Source organism: Lolium perenne, chromosome 7, assembly GCF_019359855.2.
Source record: "Lolium perenne isolate Kyuss_39 chromosome 7, Kyuss_2.0, whole genome shotgun sequence".
Lineage (NCBI taxonomy): Eukaryota > Viridiplantae > Streptophyta > Magnoliopsida > Poales > Poaceae > Lolium > Lolium perenne.
In genome coordinates, this window is record NC_067250.2 from 114,323,861 (window position 1) to 114,341,596 (window position 17,736).

The window sequence follows — 17,736 nt, forward strand, 5'->3', positions numbered from 1 at the left end:
TAATGCCCAATTAAATCTCACTATACTCATCATGATATGTATGTGCATGGTCATGCCCTCTTTATTTGTCAATTGCCCAACTGTAATTTGTTCACCCAACATGCTGTTTATCTTATGGGAGAGACACCTCTAGTGAACTGTGGACCCCGGTCCAATTCTCTATACTGAAATACAATCTACTGCAATACTGTTCTACTGTTTTCTGCAAACAATCATCTTCCACACAATACGGTTAATCCTTTGTTACAGCAAGCCGGCGAGATTGACAACCTCACTGTTTCGTTGGGGCAAAGTACTTTGGTTGTGTTGTGCAGGTTCCACGTTGGCGCCGGAATCCCTGGTGTTGCGCCGCACTACATCCCGCCGCCATCAACCTTCAACGTGCTTCTTGGCTCCTACTGGTTCGATAACCTTGATTTCATACTGAGGGAAACTTGCCGCTGTACGCATCACACCTTCCTCTTGGGGTTCCCAACGGACGCGTGTTATACGCGTATCAGGTACTTCTTTTGCAAGAATTTGATTTACATATTGTAGATAGGAAAGGTGCTGATAATCCTGTTGCTGATAATTTGTCTAGATTGGAAAATATTGCTTATGATCATGTTCCTGTTAATGATAGTTTTCCAAATGAACAATTGGCTGTAATAAAGGTGAGCTCGCGAGACAGTCCTTGGTATGCTGATTATGCTAACTTTATTGTTTCCAAGTACTTGCCTCCAACTTTTTCAGCTCAGCAAAGGAGGAAATTCTTTTATGACTTGAGGCATTATTTCTGGGATGACCCACACTTATATAAAAAAGGAGTGGATGGTATTATGCGAAGATGTGTTCCCGAATATGAACAACAAGAGATATTGAGTAAATGTCATGGTAGTGCTTATGGAGGACATCACGCCGGAGAAAGAACCGCGCAAAAGGTTCTACAATCAGGTTTTTATTGGCCAACTCTCTTCAAGGATGCGAGAAAGTTTATTTTATCTTGTGATGAATGCCAAATGGTTGGTAATATCTCCAGACGTAATGAAATGCCTATGAATTATACTCTTGTTATTGAACCGTTTGATTGTTGGGGATTTGACTTCATGGGACCTTTTCCGTCTTCAGAAGGTAACACTCATATACTTGTTGCTGTTGATTATGTTACTAAATGGGTGGAAGCCATACCTACAAAAAGTGCTGATGGTGAGACCTCTTTAAGAATGCTTCTAGACATTATTTTTCCTAGATTTGGAGTGCCTAGATATATTATGACTGATGGAGGTTCTCATTTTATTCATGGAGGTTTTAGAAAAACTCTTGCTAGGTATGGTATTAATCATAGAATTGCTTCCGCTTATCATCCTCAAACTAGTGGTCAAGTAGAATTATCAAATAGAGAGATTAAATCTATTTTGGGAAAGACCGTTAATAAAACTAGAAAGAATTGGGCTAGTAAATTGAAGGATGCACTATGGGCTTATAGAACTGCTTATAAAAATCCCATGGGAATGTCACCTTATAAATGGTTTATGGGAAAGCTTGTCATTTACCTTTAGAACTAGAGCACAAAGCTTATTGGGTACATTAGAGAACTAAATAAAGATCCTAAACTAGCTGGTGATAAGAGGTTGTTGCAATTAAGTTCTCTAGATGAATGGAGAAGTGAAGCTTATGAAAATGCTAAACTCTTTAAAGAGAAAGTTAAAAAATGGCATGATAGGAGGATTATCAAAAGAGAGTTTAATGTTGGGGATAAAGTCCTATTGTATCGGTCTCGTCTCAGACTCTTTGCAGGGAAATTAGTCTCGAAATGGGAAGGACCATATGTTGTCGAGGAGGTGTATCGTTCAGGAGCAATCAAAATTAGCTCTCTCCAAGGCAATGCCACGCAAGTGGTGAATGGACAAAGACTCAAGCATTATATCTCAGGTGATTCTTATAATGTTGATGTTGATATTATTCAAGTGGAAACACCGGAGGCTTTCATTAAAGGACAAATTGACAGTCCGCCAGAACTCGACTTTGAATAGGTAACAGTACTGGTAATGAAAAGTTCGCAATTTACTTTCCGAACAATATTTTTGCTGTTTTTGGAAAATATGAAAAATTACGAGTTCGAAACGGAGTGGAAAGGACGCACGAGGGCGTGCCACCATAGGCCGGCGCGGCTCGACTCCGGGCCCGCGCCGACCTATGGTTTGGCCGCCTCGTCGCCCCTTTCCGACTCTAGTTCGATCTCGGTACTTTCCTTTTGTCGTGAAAATTTTTGCTATATAATCCCCGGACCGGAGGCCCGTATATCGTTTTCTCGACGTGTTTTGTTTCGAGCTGTTTCTCGCCAGATTTGCTTCGGATCTAGAGCCATCATGTCTTCGTCGGAAACTCCGAAGGACAGCTCCTGCAAGGATGTTGGCAACTTGTACATGGAGGAGCCGAGGATGCACCCCAAGGAGTTGCCGTCGTTGAAGGAGAACTACAGATCAAGGATGTCCAGGGTCCTAAAGGAGAAGGAAGTTTGGAAGACAGGATGGAGAAGCTAGAACAAGAGGTTTTCAAATACAAGAAGACTACCGAGCGTGAGGTGGATATCTTCCACAGGATTGTGTCCGAACTCATTGCCGAACATGAGAAGGAAACCGCAAAGCTTTGGGGCGACATCCTCTCACTTCACGACACCACCAACAAGCTCCAAGCACAACTCTATGACGTTCGTAATCAGAATCGTGAGTATGAAAACAGGTTTAAATACATAAGCCGTGCTGCTAGTTTCAGGATTCCCGAGACCAAGATGTCGTTTCTTGATGGAGAGCCTCTTCCTTGGAAGTTTGATGACGGGAGTTCATCACCACCATCGCCGCAGGAGTAATTCATCATCGGTATTGGCATCCCCTTGGTTTGTTCCAAGCTTGGGGGAGTGCCGCGGTATCACATCATCACTATCTTTTACTTTTTATTGTCAAGTAGTGTCATATCATGAGTAGGGAAGTTATCATATAAGATGGGTTGCAGTTTGGAAGTATCTCTCCTTTAGTTGGTTGTCTATGTATCCCTTGGTGTGAGTTATCGTTATGGAATATTAATGAGAAGTCTTATCATTTACATTTTGCACATCTTATTTTAGTTTGCAATCTCTATTATATGATTTATCTTGTCATTAGTATTGGTATCACTTTGGGAGTATTGAATAAATCTATTTGGTTTTAGCAAACTTAGCATTGGTCAATAGCAACAACACTTTGAGGTTTAAGTAGAAAAGAGAAATACATGTAGTTGTTTCATTGTCTTTCTTTCTTGTTAGCTCATAGCTTATTATTCTGAAGTTAAAATTGTTTGTGCTTACAAGGAAGATGCATGATTGTTTCTATCACATGTATATTTGTTTGTTTCCCTCAACTCTTATGCTTGCTAATTAACCTTGCTAGCCAAAAACCTGTACTGAGAGGGAATACTTCTCGTGCATCCAAACCTTAGCCCAAACCTATGTCATTTGTGTCCACCATACCTACCTACTACATGGTATTTTCCGCCATTCCAAGTAAATACTTCATGTGCTACCTTTAAACAATTCAAAACTTAGTATCTCTTATTTGTGTCAATGTTTTATAGCTCATGAGGAAGTATGTGGTGTTTTATCTTTCAATCTTGTTGGGCAACTTTCACCAATGGACTAGTGGCTTCATCCGCTTATCCAATAATTTTGCAAAAAGAGCTGGCAATGGGATTCCCAGTCCCAAATTAATTAAACTAAATAGACACTCCTCCATGGTATGTGATTGATGGACAGCACCCGAAGGATTCGGTTAGCCATGGCTTGTGTAAGCAAAGGTTGGGGGGAGTGTCATCATCATAATAAAACTAAAATAAAAAGGCACTCCTTCATGGTATGAGATTGTTGGCAGGCACCCGAGGATTCGGTTAGCCATGGTTTGTGAAAGAAAGGTTGGAAGGAGTGCCACGTAAAATGAAAATAATATGGAAGCCGCTCTTTGAAGGTTTGTCTGGCAAGGGGGTTAGAGTACCCGCTACCAGTCGTTGACAACAACAAACACCTCTCAAAATGTTACTTTTATTCTCTTTATATGATTTCAAAACTGAAAAAGCTCTAGCACATGATTTAATCCCTGCTTCCCTCTCGCGAAGGGCACATCTTTTACTTTATGTTGAGTCAGTAAACCTATTTCCCTCCATCTCAAGCAAGCATTTGAGTAGTTGTGATCAAACCATTATATTGTGATTTGCTTCATCATGTCTTTTATTCTTCTTTGTTTAGTACAAGTTTTATCTGAATGAATATTACTTTGCAAGTTATCAATGATTACGAGGAGACTATTATGATTGAGTATGCAAGTTGTGCCATATAAACTTTAACATGAGAGCGCTGCTCAATGAGATAAATATAATCTGTTAAATGTTCTCTGACCAAGAACGAAGTTTGCCATCACCAACTATGATTTCTTATGCACCTTTATTTGTGATTACCTTATACCTGTTTCAAGATTGAGTTATATGAGGAAGTTGTTTACTATAATGTCTTGTGTGAATGAATATGATGCTTCTTGTCCGTATTTTATTTATCGACTCTTCACTCCATAAACATGTGGTCCTGTTTACCGAGTTCAGTTTCGCTTGGGGACAAGCGAAGTCTAAGCTTGGGGGGAGTTGATACGCCCAATTTGCATCACTATTTTGTATCATAATTTGCTGTTATTCATTGATATATTTCATATTTGGATACAATACTTATGTTATTTCATCTATTTTGCATGTTTCATCATTATTGGAGGATCAAGCACCGGAGCCAGGATTCTGCTGGAAAAAGCACCGTCAGAACGCAATATTTCGGAAGATCAACTGTGGAAGGAAATTATACCAAAAATCCTATTTTTCAAGATGACGAAGGAAGCCAGAAGGAGGAGCCAGCTGGACCCAAGGTGGGCCCAGACCATAGGGCGGCGCGGCCCATGGCCTGGCCGCGCCACCATGTGGTGTGGGGGCCCCACAGCCCCTTTCGCCTCCTTTTCTTCGCGAAACCCTTCGTCCCGAAAACCTAAGCCACAGAGGGTACCTCACGAAGAGTTACAGCCGCCTCTGCGGGGCGGAGAACACCAGAGAGAAAAGAGCTCTCCGGCGGGCAGGAATCCGCCGGAAATTCCTCCCGGGAGGGGGAAATCGACGCCATCGTCACCGTCATCGAGCTGGACATCATCTCCATCACCATCATCATCATCTCCACCATCATCACCGCCGTCTCCACCGCAGCACCTCGTCACCGCTGTGGCAATTTGGGTTTGATCTTGATTGTTTGATAGGGGAAACTCTCCCGGTATCGATTTCTACTTGTTGTTGATGCTATTGAGTGAAACCATTGAACCAAGTTTATGTTCAGATTGTTATTCATCATCATATCACCTCTGATCATGTTCCATATGATGTCTTGTGAGTAGTTCGTTTAGTTCTTGAGGACATGGGTGAAGTCTAAATGTTAGTAGTGAACTATGGTTGAGTAATATTCAATGGTATGATATTTAAGTTGTGGTGTTATTCTTCTAGTGGTGTCATGTGAACGTCGACTACATGACACTTCACCCCCGTTGGTATATCGATGCAGGAGGGATCGCAGGACCTCAGAGTTTAAGGCTGTGGTTAGATTTATCTTAATTACTTTCTTGTAGTTGCGGATGCTTGCAAGGGGTATAATCACAAGTATGTATTAGTCCTAGGAAGGGCGGTACATTAGCATAGGTTCACCCACACAACACTTATCATAACAATGAAGATTATTTAGCCGTATGTAGCGAAAGCACTAGACTAAAATTCCGTGTGTCCTCGAGAACGTTTGGTCATTATAAGTAAACAAACCGGCTTGTCCTTTGTGCTAAAAAGGATTGAGCCACTCGCTGCAATTGTTACTCTCGCACTTTACTTACTCGTACTTTATTCAACTGTTACATCAAAACCCCCTGAATACTTGTCTGTGAGCATTTACAGGGAATCCTTCATCGAAACTGCTTGTCAACACCTTCTGCTCCTCGTTGGGATCGACATTCTTACTTATCGAAAATACTACGATACACCCCCTATACTTGTGGGTCATCAGGAAGCAAATCAATCAATTAGGAGCCCTTACATCTTATTGACGATCTTGCTGCGTGCCTCGGGCTGGAGCTGGGCGCTAGTCACCTCCGGCGGGGGCGTTCGGGTCAACACCGACGGCAGCAGCCGCAGCGGCGGCGGGGTCGAAGCCCTGGGTGGGGCGCCAATTGGCGTTGGCGTCCATGGTCCGTGGTCCAGATCGGCGATTCGTGTATGATGTCGAGAGGATGGAGTGGGAGGGGAGGTCGCCCGCGCCCGCCTCCGCGGGTCTTTGTATATACGTAGACCAGACGACGGCGTCGAGGACGAGGAGAGAGGCGTGCCCGAGTGGTGGTCTCGTGTGGTTTGCTTGACCACCGCGGTCTCCTTAAGTAAAGTTGTGATGGCCCGTTCAATTAAATGGAGTAAATCTACCTACATAAAGAAAACGAAAATATGAATCGAATAGCGCATTCCGGTATAGTACTAGTAAAGGAATACGATTAATGGGTTCGTAATATAAGACGCATTTTAGTCACTCTCTTTAAAAAAACATTGTAACGGATAAGTTAAACCAGGTAAAGTTTGACCAAAATGTAAAGGTACCAAGAGAGCCATCAAACCCGCATATACTCGGTTCTAATGGCTCGGTTTCCAGTTTACCACATACACGTGTATCCGTGGGATGACATTTTAACTCCTCTTTTAGCCGCGCACGTGTCATCGCCAATCTCCTCGCCCCTATGTTGTTCTTCCTCCTCGTGCCACACACTCGTTTCCATGGACCCCTCGGGGAGTCCCAATCTGTGCCTCTCGGTGCTCCCCCATTGATACTTTCAATCTGAATTACGGGTTGTAATATTGTAGTTTTTTTTCTATAGACATAGGTTTATCGAATCCACGGAAATTTGCTTTCGGTGTAGGATCACTTGGACAAGATTCCTAGTTTTCGCTTAACTTTTACTTTACACTAGCAAGGATAGGCGCGGCGGCACGCCGCGCCTAACCTGGAGTGAATGAATGAAGGATGCTTCAAATTTTGTTAGAATACGGTAGTTTGCTGCGACACCCAGCCTAACCTGGAGTGAAAGAATAAAGGATGCTTTAAATTATGTTACGTTACAGTTGTGATGTGGAGGACAGTTGTGATGTGGAGGACTGGTAGTAACAAATGGTAAGCAATGTGCTAAAATTACTTAGAAGTGAGTGGACTATTGTTCTGTATAATGGGAATTATTTTCAGAAATAGCGGGTACAATAGGGACTTGAGTACTTGACTTCGGATTCTACTAAGTTCGATAAGTAAAAGCAGCAACCATAACTGCCTTGTTTCCTTTGAATAGTTCTTTAGCGCAAGTTGTCATCGTCCTTATTGCCGGATGATAGAACAATGACTTCTTGGATCTTGACATGAAGGCTGGGGCTGGTGTGGCTCGTGCTCTGCTGGAGGAGGGCCCTGGCTCATCGTGGGTGCCAACAGCGGAGAAGATATTATCTCTATGGCACACTGAAGTGAGCTATCCGAGCAGTGCTCTCCATGAAATGTCATTCAAATATTCTTTTGAAACTAATAACCATGCTTCTAGTTTTCCATTGATTCGTTCTTGTGGGCCTATCATCATATTTCATAGAAAGAAATCATCAAATTACTACAAAGAAAAAGAAGTAGTGCGAAGATATGAGCAAGGAAGAGATTTGTAAAAGTATACATTCTTATTAAATCATGTCTATTTCAAAACACACCTAGGTCTATCCTGCAACCATGTCCTTTTATCATAGGCTTGCCGTTGCAAACATAGCTCTAGAATACATCAAATAAACCATACAATACAGCTTATGGGCTAAGAATATTGTAGCTCTGCATAATCAGCAAACCTTAGAAGGAATGACTGACAAAAATCCAAATTGAGCACTCAAATCAGAAAAGGGTTCTCTAGAATTTATACAACACATTCATTCAGTTAGTTGTTTCTATATCTCTGCAAATCATGTGTTCTAAACCTGCAGAAATACACAACATAAGTTTCCCACGGTAGCCTTTCACTGAATAGGTTCCTATGCATTTAGAGGATTTTTTTATAGCAAAGGAGATCATGTACTAACTGAAATAGCATATATAATATAATAGGAAATTTGTGACACTCAAAGAGCTCTCCTTGGATAAACACGTGACACTGGGACTGTTGCTAATTTATTACTATGTAGCACTCAAAGAGGACTACTACTAATTTGTTTCGCTAAACATTCGAACACATAGCAGCACGATAGAATAAGATGATATCATATGGAAGCTAGCACAATTCAATCGGCTAATTTTACTTTCAGTGAACTATAAAATAAGTTGGCATCTACGTTACTTGATGTCAAACGTGAAAGGTAACCTGAAAGAAAGCATCCATTTGATGTAGAATACAGTTGATGAGAAAAAGAACATACTGTGCGCACAGATTGCTTCCATTTGCAGAGTGTTTCTCCTCTTCATGCTTCCTGGAATGAAGGTAAATGCATGTATTCGGCGTTTGAAGCAAGTCACTGAAGTACGTACTTGACTTGAATGTTTTCCCAACACATGAGTGGATGTCATAGATATATGAACTACTCTGAGAACACGTTGTCTAGAAAACACATGGAAATACCATTGTAACCTGTTTATCAAGGAAGAACATAAAAATCAGTGATCTATACATCAAAGGAACCCACAAATCTATTTATGAACCCTGTAGTAAAATTTAGCATAATCCATATTCTCTGTAAGTAATTCAGGTCATATACAATACAAACTGGAAGATAATGAGAAAGGAAGATACATGTTCAAGCTTCTCAAATTACTCAGATATTCAGATGTTATGAGAACGGATCCTAGAAAAAAGAAATATTTCCATGCGCATTGTTAAGTGAGTGGCTACACTGAAAAAGCAAGCTGAGAAATGACCAAACCTAACAGCACCTTAAAGCAATTCAGAAGTTTAAATGTTCCTTAGCAATTGTATTCAAGGATACGAATCCATAGTGCAGCTAGAAGGGCAAAGAATTAAAGGGATGCAATTAACATGTAGGGAAAAAATGTAGTCAACTACAATGTTTCTGAATTTCTCTCTATTTTGCTTTGGTTGACCGTTGGACCCTCAAAATGAAGCTTCATTAAATATTTTTTAAGAGAAGGCCGGGATGACACACCTCTAAGGAGAACTTGATTATTGTGCAATATAAAACCTTTATCTATATGATAATCTTGTTCATGCCAACTGAATCATCGAAACAAAGATTATATAATATGGAAAAACTTCTACAGGGCAGAAACAATCCTTATAATAGATAATTATCCTGACATATAAAATATAGCTGCTAAATAATATGAGTACTCTGGTAAAGAAGTGATATTTAAAATTCGAGCAAACACTGGATGAGTCCGTCATTGCGCTCAATATACTACTGTTTCGACGCATCAATGCCCAACGAAGAGTAGCAGAGGAAGTACAAATTTAGACAACCAGCAATCAGACCTGAAAAAATGCCCTTACAGAACCAGAAAAGATAACATCCCAAACGGCAGAGAGAGAAACGGCAGAGAGAGAATAAAAGCAGCAGCCACCAGCAGCTCAGTTCGACAACCTGAAAACAGAACACATACAGTCAAGACTGAAGAGGATTGGCCGAGGCAGCAGACCAATTCACTATAAATTATATAAATAACAGGAAAATCCAGGTAATTTTAACCACGCACTTACAAATTTTATTTCAAGAATAAATCTATATATAATATTTGTTGGAGCCATCTGGTTCAGTTGGGAAGGAGAGCGAGAGAGAACAAAATAGAACACACAAAGATGCATTTGATTCTCTTCAGAACTTTGGAAAATATTTTGCAGGCTAACAGAAAAGACCAGGTGGCTTTTCAAGAAGCATGCCCGTAGCAGTTAAGAAAAATAGCAGGAAGGACAGGCTAAGCATTATTGCTAGATACCAAACTGTCGATTCCGTTATGCAGTTCTTCTCTTCCAGTGATCTGTTCATTACAGAATCCATTGGATGGCATTCTAATTTTTACCACTGGACAGCTAAATTGTCAAAATCTCTAGAGGTGCAGGTAGACTGAATCCACAAAAATCAATGCTCAAGAAGCATCCGGAAGGTACAAAAGTACAGGCTAACTTAATCCACAAAATCATTCTGATGGTTGGCATCTTTGGGCAGGAACATGAACATATAAAAAAAGAGTCCATATTTTCTAGCGTACTGAACTTGTGTAATATCATCTTGTCTTGTCATAAAGAGAAAGATCCACCTAGCGTATGTAAGTTTGGAAGATAGAATAAAAATAATTATTTCACCATATCAAAGTCTATCATCAGAAAAAGGATATTGTCATCATTTGAAACAATTTATTCAATATTTTCTTTTCAGCTTGGCTAGGAAAATATGTCTCTTTAGTTCAATTCCTTCAAGTTGAGAGTTGTGAGAGGATGATCAGGTTTCACAGTATGAACATATGAAAGTGCTACAGAAGAGGGAAGAATTAAACGTGGCATCTAGTTAACTGTACATCAATACATTACTATTAGGATCTATAATTGCTCACAGCCAACAGCAATAAAGAGGAGCACAGATACGGAATACAGGGACAGTTCTACAAATCAGAAAAAACCCAGAACCAGCCCAGTTGAGGGGATGGATACCTAGCCTGGCCCAGGCATCAGAGCGACCAAGGCCATCCTCGAAGTGATGGAGTTTGAGCAACTTACCACTTACCAGGGTACTTGAGAATAGCTAGGTGTGGACCAACCGGTGGCCAACATTCTTGAGCTGCGCGTTCCACAGAGGTCTTGAGGCCAGACCACAAGAGTGATCACAGCGACGGCGCTGTAGAACGCATGCGAGAGCGAGAGGAGCGGAGGGAAGACCAGCTGGTGCTGGACTGCTTGTTCTGGCATGGATAAACAAGATGGTCAGCACTGCCCGAGGTACGTCGGCGGCTCGTCGCCGAGAATGACCGCAGTTCATGGCCTGTCCAATCGGCCCCGGAAGGTTCAATTTCGGACCTGAAATTAAACGGCACCTTGGACGGAATCGGGGACCTCAAGAGTAGCGAGCACATCAGCGTGCTCCGCCGCCACGTCCGGGACCAGGGGGAGCTGCGGGCGGCTGGGCGCCGAGGGGATCAGCTTCACGCCTCCCGCGCCCGCGCCTGGAGACCACCCATCTACTCGCGCGGATCTTATTGCGGGTGACGATCTCGTTCGTATTCGTCTCCTTGCCGTGTTGACTTTCCTGACAACGTCCGGTGGCGATGGAATCCGAATTTAGATCGATGAATTACTGTTGAGAGGAAGAAATAAGTAGATATAGATACCAACCCGTAGGTTCCCTCACCGATTTGATCAAGATCGTGGAAGCAGTCGACGCCGCGATGCACGCGTGGGGGCGTCGCGGGCCGCGGCGGCGCCTGCAACCACCATTATGGGCACATCCACCAAAGACGTCCACCACCACGAAATCGACAATCACCACGGGATCCTCCACAAGCGGTGCCTCCACCGCCATGAAACCGGCCACCGCCACGGGCTCCTCCGCCGGCGGCCGTGTGGCGGAGTAGGCGGCGGCCCGAAACTCCCCACGATGCGCTGCTGCTGCTCATCGAGCAGTCTGGCAAAGCCTCCCGCAACGGGTCTCATCGCGCTCGTCGACAGCGGCTGGCAGAGCCTCCCGCAACACGGCGCGCCTCCTCGCGCCCATCGGACGCGCGCGCCCCGGCGGGACCCCTTGGGACGCGCTTGTTGGCGGCAGCCCGGCGGAGCCTCCCGCGGCGCGCTCAACCAACCACGATGCCCCTCCTCTCTATTGCTGCTCCGAGGACCTAACTGCTGGGCAGAGGGAATTGGGTGGAGGTACAGCGCCTGGGACTCTACGGGAGTTTTCTAGAGGGTCAAAGCGGTGCTGCAGGAACAAAACGAACAGTGGCCAAATATGCTACGCTCACCCAAGTATAAAACTAATAGCATCACCATGTGAACCACCCAACCGTAACAAACCAGATAAAAATTGCAAGACACCTCAAAAGTTGTACCTCAAATAATCTTTACTATTAAATTGCAATAGGTGACTGCCTGGTGTCACAAACGGGCCAAAGTTTTTTCTCTAAGTCCGACGTCTTATGGAAATTCTAGGCCCAATATCTCTGAATATGGATCTATTATGTCGCACCTTACCTAATAAATCTTTACTATTAAATCTCGATCGGACCATACGTACATCCGGGAGTACCACTGAAAAAACCAGCGGCCTACACCCGATCGGAAAGTGTTTATATTGGAGACGGCAAAGCCAAAATCAATCGTGTTCTAACCCAAACACGGAGGCCTTAACCGGAAGAAAAAAAAAGGAACAAGTGTATTTGTATCGGAGACGGCAACAGGCAGTCAACCATGCTCCGGCCGGACGGAGCTGATTAGCATGGTGGTGTTATTATGATTCACCTACAATATATATAGTACTAGATGATCTCAAGTTGATGCCAAAGAATTAACAACGAGTTACTAGGATTGCACTGTTATATTTTTTTACGTTCTTTGAACCAATTGAAACTGCAGTATGTCTATCCACCGGAAAACTGATCCATTCGATAGGGTTTATATACACGTACTGAGATCCAATGTTGGGACCGTCTTCAGTTAAATTAGTAGCCTTTCTCGCTCGGCTGTATGGATCAAGTGTATCAAACTCATCAGTGTGTTGTTGCTTTGGCGCATGGGGAATTGGCAAAGGCTCTGGCACAATATTCAGGCACAATATCTGCATCAGAGGTGTTACCACTATCAGATCGTTGCAAGGAATTTGCCGCGGTGAAGACTCTAACAGGTGAGCCAAGAACCCATCGACATAGGCAAGAATTGCGCTGAATTCTTCAGATGATTCCGTCTGCTGGACCCCTGCCCATCGACATGGCAAAGAAAAATTCTTGTGCAAAATTTAAGAAAATTTTGAATTCACTCTTGTTACATATACCAAAATAAATAAATTAGAAACTCGTGGCAACGCACGAGCATTTAGCTAGTAACAGACCAGATGAAAACACGTGTCAACAGGACAGGAGCACAAAAACTAAACCCAAAATTATGAGAAAAAAGATGTTTGTTACACTTTAATATAGTAGTTATGACCAACGATTTTCTTGTGTTATTTGTATATCGGTAGTTTGGAGATATGTCAGGTTTCATCTGCAGTTGTGCATCAGTAAATATTATTCAAAGTTAAAATGAAGCTCAGATGTGTCAATATATCGAACTAAATATGCAGCATATAATATTTTTCCAACCTATTTTGTTGTTTGAGAGGTATTTGTTTAGAATGATTTGATCATAAAGATCACAAGCAAACCTATGCAAATAAAACCACCTACTAAATTTATTTAGTTAAACACTAAAAGCTTGCAACACAATATTCAAAGGCAACACCAGCAATCAAGCACTATATCTAAATAAGTAGGGCACAAATAGAAGCTAAGGTGCTAAATTGAGAATTACATGGTTTTCATTCCATGCCTAACCTTAATAATTCCTTTCGGTAATCTATCATTTACGTGTATATGCCAAATAAAATGATATCATCGATGTCATTTCATTTTATTTCTCTATCAAATAATATGAAATAATAGTTGCCAAATGGGCTCTCAAAGAGCAAAGCCGAGGGCAGTGCATTTTGGCTCCTAGAAAGCACAAGCTACGGTGCGAGAAATTATTTGTCAAAATATTATTTCTAATACTATAGCTATACTTTTATTAAGATTAACAGAAGCAATTTTTTTTGGAGATGCCTGATTATGTACATTATAATTGTGAAAATATTAATACTTACCTATTTGTACCTACACCCTTTAGAGTTTTAACAATGTGCGCCGTTGACTTGATTCAGATCCACATTGTCAACTTTATGTGTAGCGTAGAGGCAGTGGCGGACGCAGCGGGGGGGCCGGGGAGGCCGTGGCCCACCCAGAAATTCAGCCCGTCCAGATTATACCCCATGGAATAAAAGGCCGATTAGCCTCGACCAGGTCCGGAGTCGTGGATACTGGCGTCGTCGCGTCGAGGTCACCCGCATCGCACTCGCACCCTGCGATTCCCCACGCCCCGAGCGGCTGAGCCCCCAACCGCCGTCGCCCGCCGGCCTCGCCCGCCATCGGCCGTCGCCCGCCCGCGGCCCGCCTCGCCCGCCCTCAGCCTCTACTCTGTTTCTCTCGCCCGCCGTCCGCCGTCGCCCGCCCCGCCGGCCTCGCCCGCCCTCAACCAGTCAACCTCCATCCGTCCGCCGTCGCCCGCCGTCGCCCGCCATCGCCCGCCATCCAGCGCCGGCCTCGCCTCGCCGGCTCGCCCCAACCTCAACGCGGACGGAGGAGCAGTTCCGGGCAGAGAGTCTGTCTGGTTGTCCGCCCCTGTCCCCTGAGGCCCTGAATCCCTGATGGCCTGATCTTCCCAAGACCCAAGAGGCCACGACCAGAACCAGAACTCCAGAAGTGAGCCCCTGATACTGCATTTCTACCATTCACCATCAAGTTTACTGTTTGCATATGAGATATGACTCTCTGTTTATATGAATAAACTGTTATTTTCATGTGTGTATGTATCATTGTATCAAATTATCATTTATCAATGTATGTTTGTTAAATCTTATATGATGAAGAACACATAAAATTGTTAAATTAGTAATGTTTGAATGTTTCAATTGTGTAGAAATGAAGAGAAATAGCCAAATTGCGCTACTTTTTCAGAAACAAGCATCAAAGAAGATTGCATCTCCGGTCCAATCTGATATTGTTCACGATGAAGAAGTCGAATCCGATGTTGAGAGTGAGATTGACATTGAAGATACAACACCACAACAACCAAATGCAAGGTCACATGATGCTCACTTTTGTCCACATGATCCGGGGGAAAGGATTCCTATTTCAAGTTATGATGTTAATATTCAAGATGATGTTCGGAGAGGATATATCCTAAAAGGTCCGTGCCAACCATATGAGCATGATTTCACAACAACAAAAAAGAAGGGCAAAAATTGGCACTTTAGTTGTGTTTGGTTTCATCACTACAATTGGCTAGAATATAGTATCGAAAAGGATGCGGCATTTTGCTTTGTGTGTTTCTTGTTCAAAGAGAGAGCCAATGAAGGTCCCGGAGGAGATGCCTTTGTTAAAGATGGTTTTAGAAATTGGAAAAAACCTGAATCATTTAAGAAGCATGTGGGTGGTGTTACTAGCATTCAATACCAAGCTCAAGAGAAGTACAACTTATTTGTTGCACCCAACACCAAAATTGATAATGTTCTTATGAAGGTGGCTAAGAAGGATGTACTTCTTTACAAGACTAGGCTAACTTACTCTCTTAGATGCTTGAGATTTCTTTTGAAACAAGGATTGGCATTCCTTGGACATGATGAGAGTGAAGAATCAACCAACCGGGGAAATTTTCTTGAACTTCTAAAGTGGCTTGCGGAAGGTAATGAGGAAGTCAATAAGATTGTTTTGAAGAATGCTCCCGGAAATTGCATCTTGAATAGTCCAAGGATACAACATGACATTATTGAATGTTGTGCGACAGAAACTACTAGACTAATCATTGAAGATCTTGATGGTGACCACTATGCAATTCTAGCCGACGAGTCTAGTGATATGTCTCACAAAGAACAACTTGCTCTTTGTTTGCGTTATGTGGATAAATTGGGAAGAATATGTGAGAGGTTCCTTGGAGTAGTTCATGTTTCCGATACTACTTCATTGTCTCTCAAGGTTGCAATTATATCTTTGCTAAAAGATCATCATTTGTCTCCCACTCAAATTCGTGGACAAGGATATGATGGGGCTAGCAACATGAAGGGTGAGATTAAGGGGTTAAAAACATTGATCATGAAAGAGTCGCCTTCTTCTTATTACATACATTGCTTTGCACATCAACTTCAATTGGTTCTTATTGCAGTGGCAAAGGATAATGAAGCATGTGTGTGGTTCTTTGATCATGTTTCTTATTTGTTCAATATCATTGGAGTTTCTTGCAAACGTCATGACATGCTTCGAGATGTTAGAGCTCAACAAGTTTTACAAGCACTTGAGATGGGTGAAATTGAAAGTGGAAGTGGACTCAATCAAGAGATGGGTTTATCTAGACCCGGTGATACTCGATGGGGCTCTCATTACAAGACCATTCTACACATTGTTGATATGTACCCGGTGATACTTGAGGTGCTTGTAAGGATTGGAAAAGATCCTTCACAAAAGAGTGAGTGGACAAGAATAAGAGGAGTTGCCGCGGCCTTTGAATCATTTGACTTTGTTTTCAATCTCAACTTGATGCTTGTTATTCTTGGCTACACAAATGACTTGTCTATATCTTTGCAAAAGAAGGATCAAGATATTCTCAATGCAATGGTGCTTGTTGGATTGGCAAAGGAGAAAATGAAGGATATGAGGTCATCACTTGGATGGGAAAGATTTCTTGCAAAGGTGACATTCTTTTGCAACACTCATGGCATTGAAGTTCCTTCCCCGGAATCTAATTATGTGGCTCATGGAAGATCACAACGGTATTATGAAAAGCAAACAAATGATGATCGTTATAGAAGAGAAGTGTATCTTGGCGTTGTTGACCAAGTTATTCAAGAGCTTGACAATCGGTTTGATGAGGTTAACATGGAGTTGCTTATTTGTATGACGGCTTTGAATCCCGTGAATTCATTTGCTTCTTATGATGCACAAAAGGTAATGAGACTTGCTCAATTCTACCCCAATGACATATCAAGCATGGATTTGTTAAGACTTGAACCCCAACTTGAGATCTTTATTGATGACATGAGAAAAGATGATAGATTCAAATGTGTCAATCATCTTGGTGAGCTCTCTATTAAGCTTGTTGAAACAAAAAAGCATGTTGTTTATGATTTAGTTTACATGCTTCTCAAATTGATATTGCTTCTACCGGTGGCGACGGCGAATGTTGAAAGAGTATTTTCCGCAATGAGTCTAGTAAAAAACAAGTTGAGAAATAGTATGGGTGATGACCTCTTGAACCATTGCTTAGTGACATTTATCGAGCGAGGGGTGTTCATTCATGTAAGTGATGATACCATTGTTGAAACTTTCATGGCAATGCGAAACCGTAGATTGAAGAAATGATGTAAGTTTCTAATTATGCTATATTCTACAATGTAATACCCTTGTAATGTTTTGAACTATTTGTATTGTAATCGTGCACATTTGATATATGTATTGAACTCCAATGCAATGAATTTGTCTTGTATATTGTTCATTACTTCATTATGCAAAGGTTTTTCACAATTTGGGGGGTGCGCAAAATTTTTTTTTTGAGGTGTGCCCCCCCTCCAATTCTTTCCTGCGTCCGCCACTGCGTAGAGGTATTGAGACATTGCATATCTGCATGACACATCATTGACTATATCAAAACCTTTTCAGAATTCTCTGAAACTTTTATGTATAATTTTGGATTTTTAAAACATAGGTGTCTTGAGCTTCGGCCTTCTCCATGTTCAAAATTACATCGCTATTAAAATAGCTAGTAATTTCGGCAGTTTTCCTAGGACGAAGATGAAAAGGAGATGATGGGCCAACTGCTGAGCAGCAAACACCAAAAGTAGCCCATGTACAAACAGAGAGACTGATAGGTGGCCCACGCAAAACTG

The 17,736-nt window shown here is 42.2% G+C and overlaps 1 protein-coding gene and 1 long non-coding RNA gene across 4 annotated transcripts; one reads left to right on the forward strand and one right to left on the reverse strand.

The window, feature by feature from the left end:
• Positions 1–7,250: 7,250 nt before the first annotated feature.
• On the reverse strand, positions 7,251–11,163 carry LOC127323826 (uncharacterized). Of its 3 annotated transcripts, none has more exons than XR_011749077.1 (4): positions 11,111–11,163; positions 10,804–10,978; positions 8,491–9,666; positions 7,251–7,666 (listed from the first exon to the last, which is right to left on the reverse strand). It is a non-coding gene; the product is annotated as an uncharacterized lncRNA (long non-coding RNA). The 3 variants fall into 3 exon arrangements; XR_007865986.2 differs by having other exon boundaries at positions 11,094–11,163; XR_007865985.2 differs by having other exon boundaries at positions 10,797–10,978; positions 11,094–11,163.
• A 3,616-nt stretch (positions 11,164–14,779) lies between these two features.
• LOC139833675 (uncharacterized) lies at positions 14,780–17,351 on the forward strand. Its single transcript, XM_071824015.1, has one exon. It carries the CDS (start codon positions 14,780–14,782, stop codon positions 17,210–17,212), a length of 2,433 nt encoding a protein of 810 aa, XP_071680116.1. The 3' UTR covers positions 17,213–17,351.
• Positions 17,352–17,736: the final 385 nt, after the last annotated feature.

Excerpts from the sequence above, each read along its gene's own strand:
- LOC139833675 (XM_071824015.1), top strand. The coding sequence starts at position 14,780 with ATGAAGAGAAATAGCCAAATTGCGCTACTTTTTCAGAAACAAGCATCA.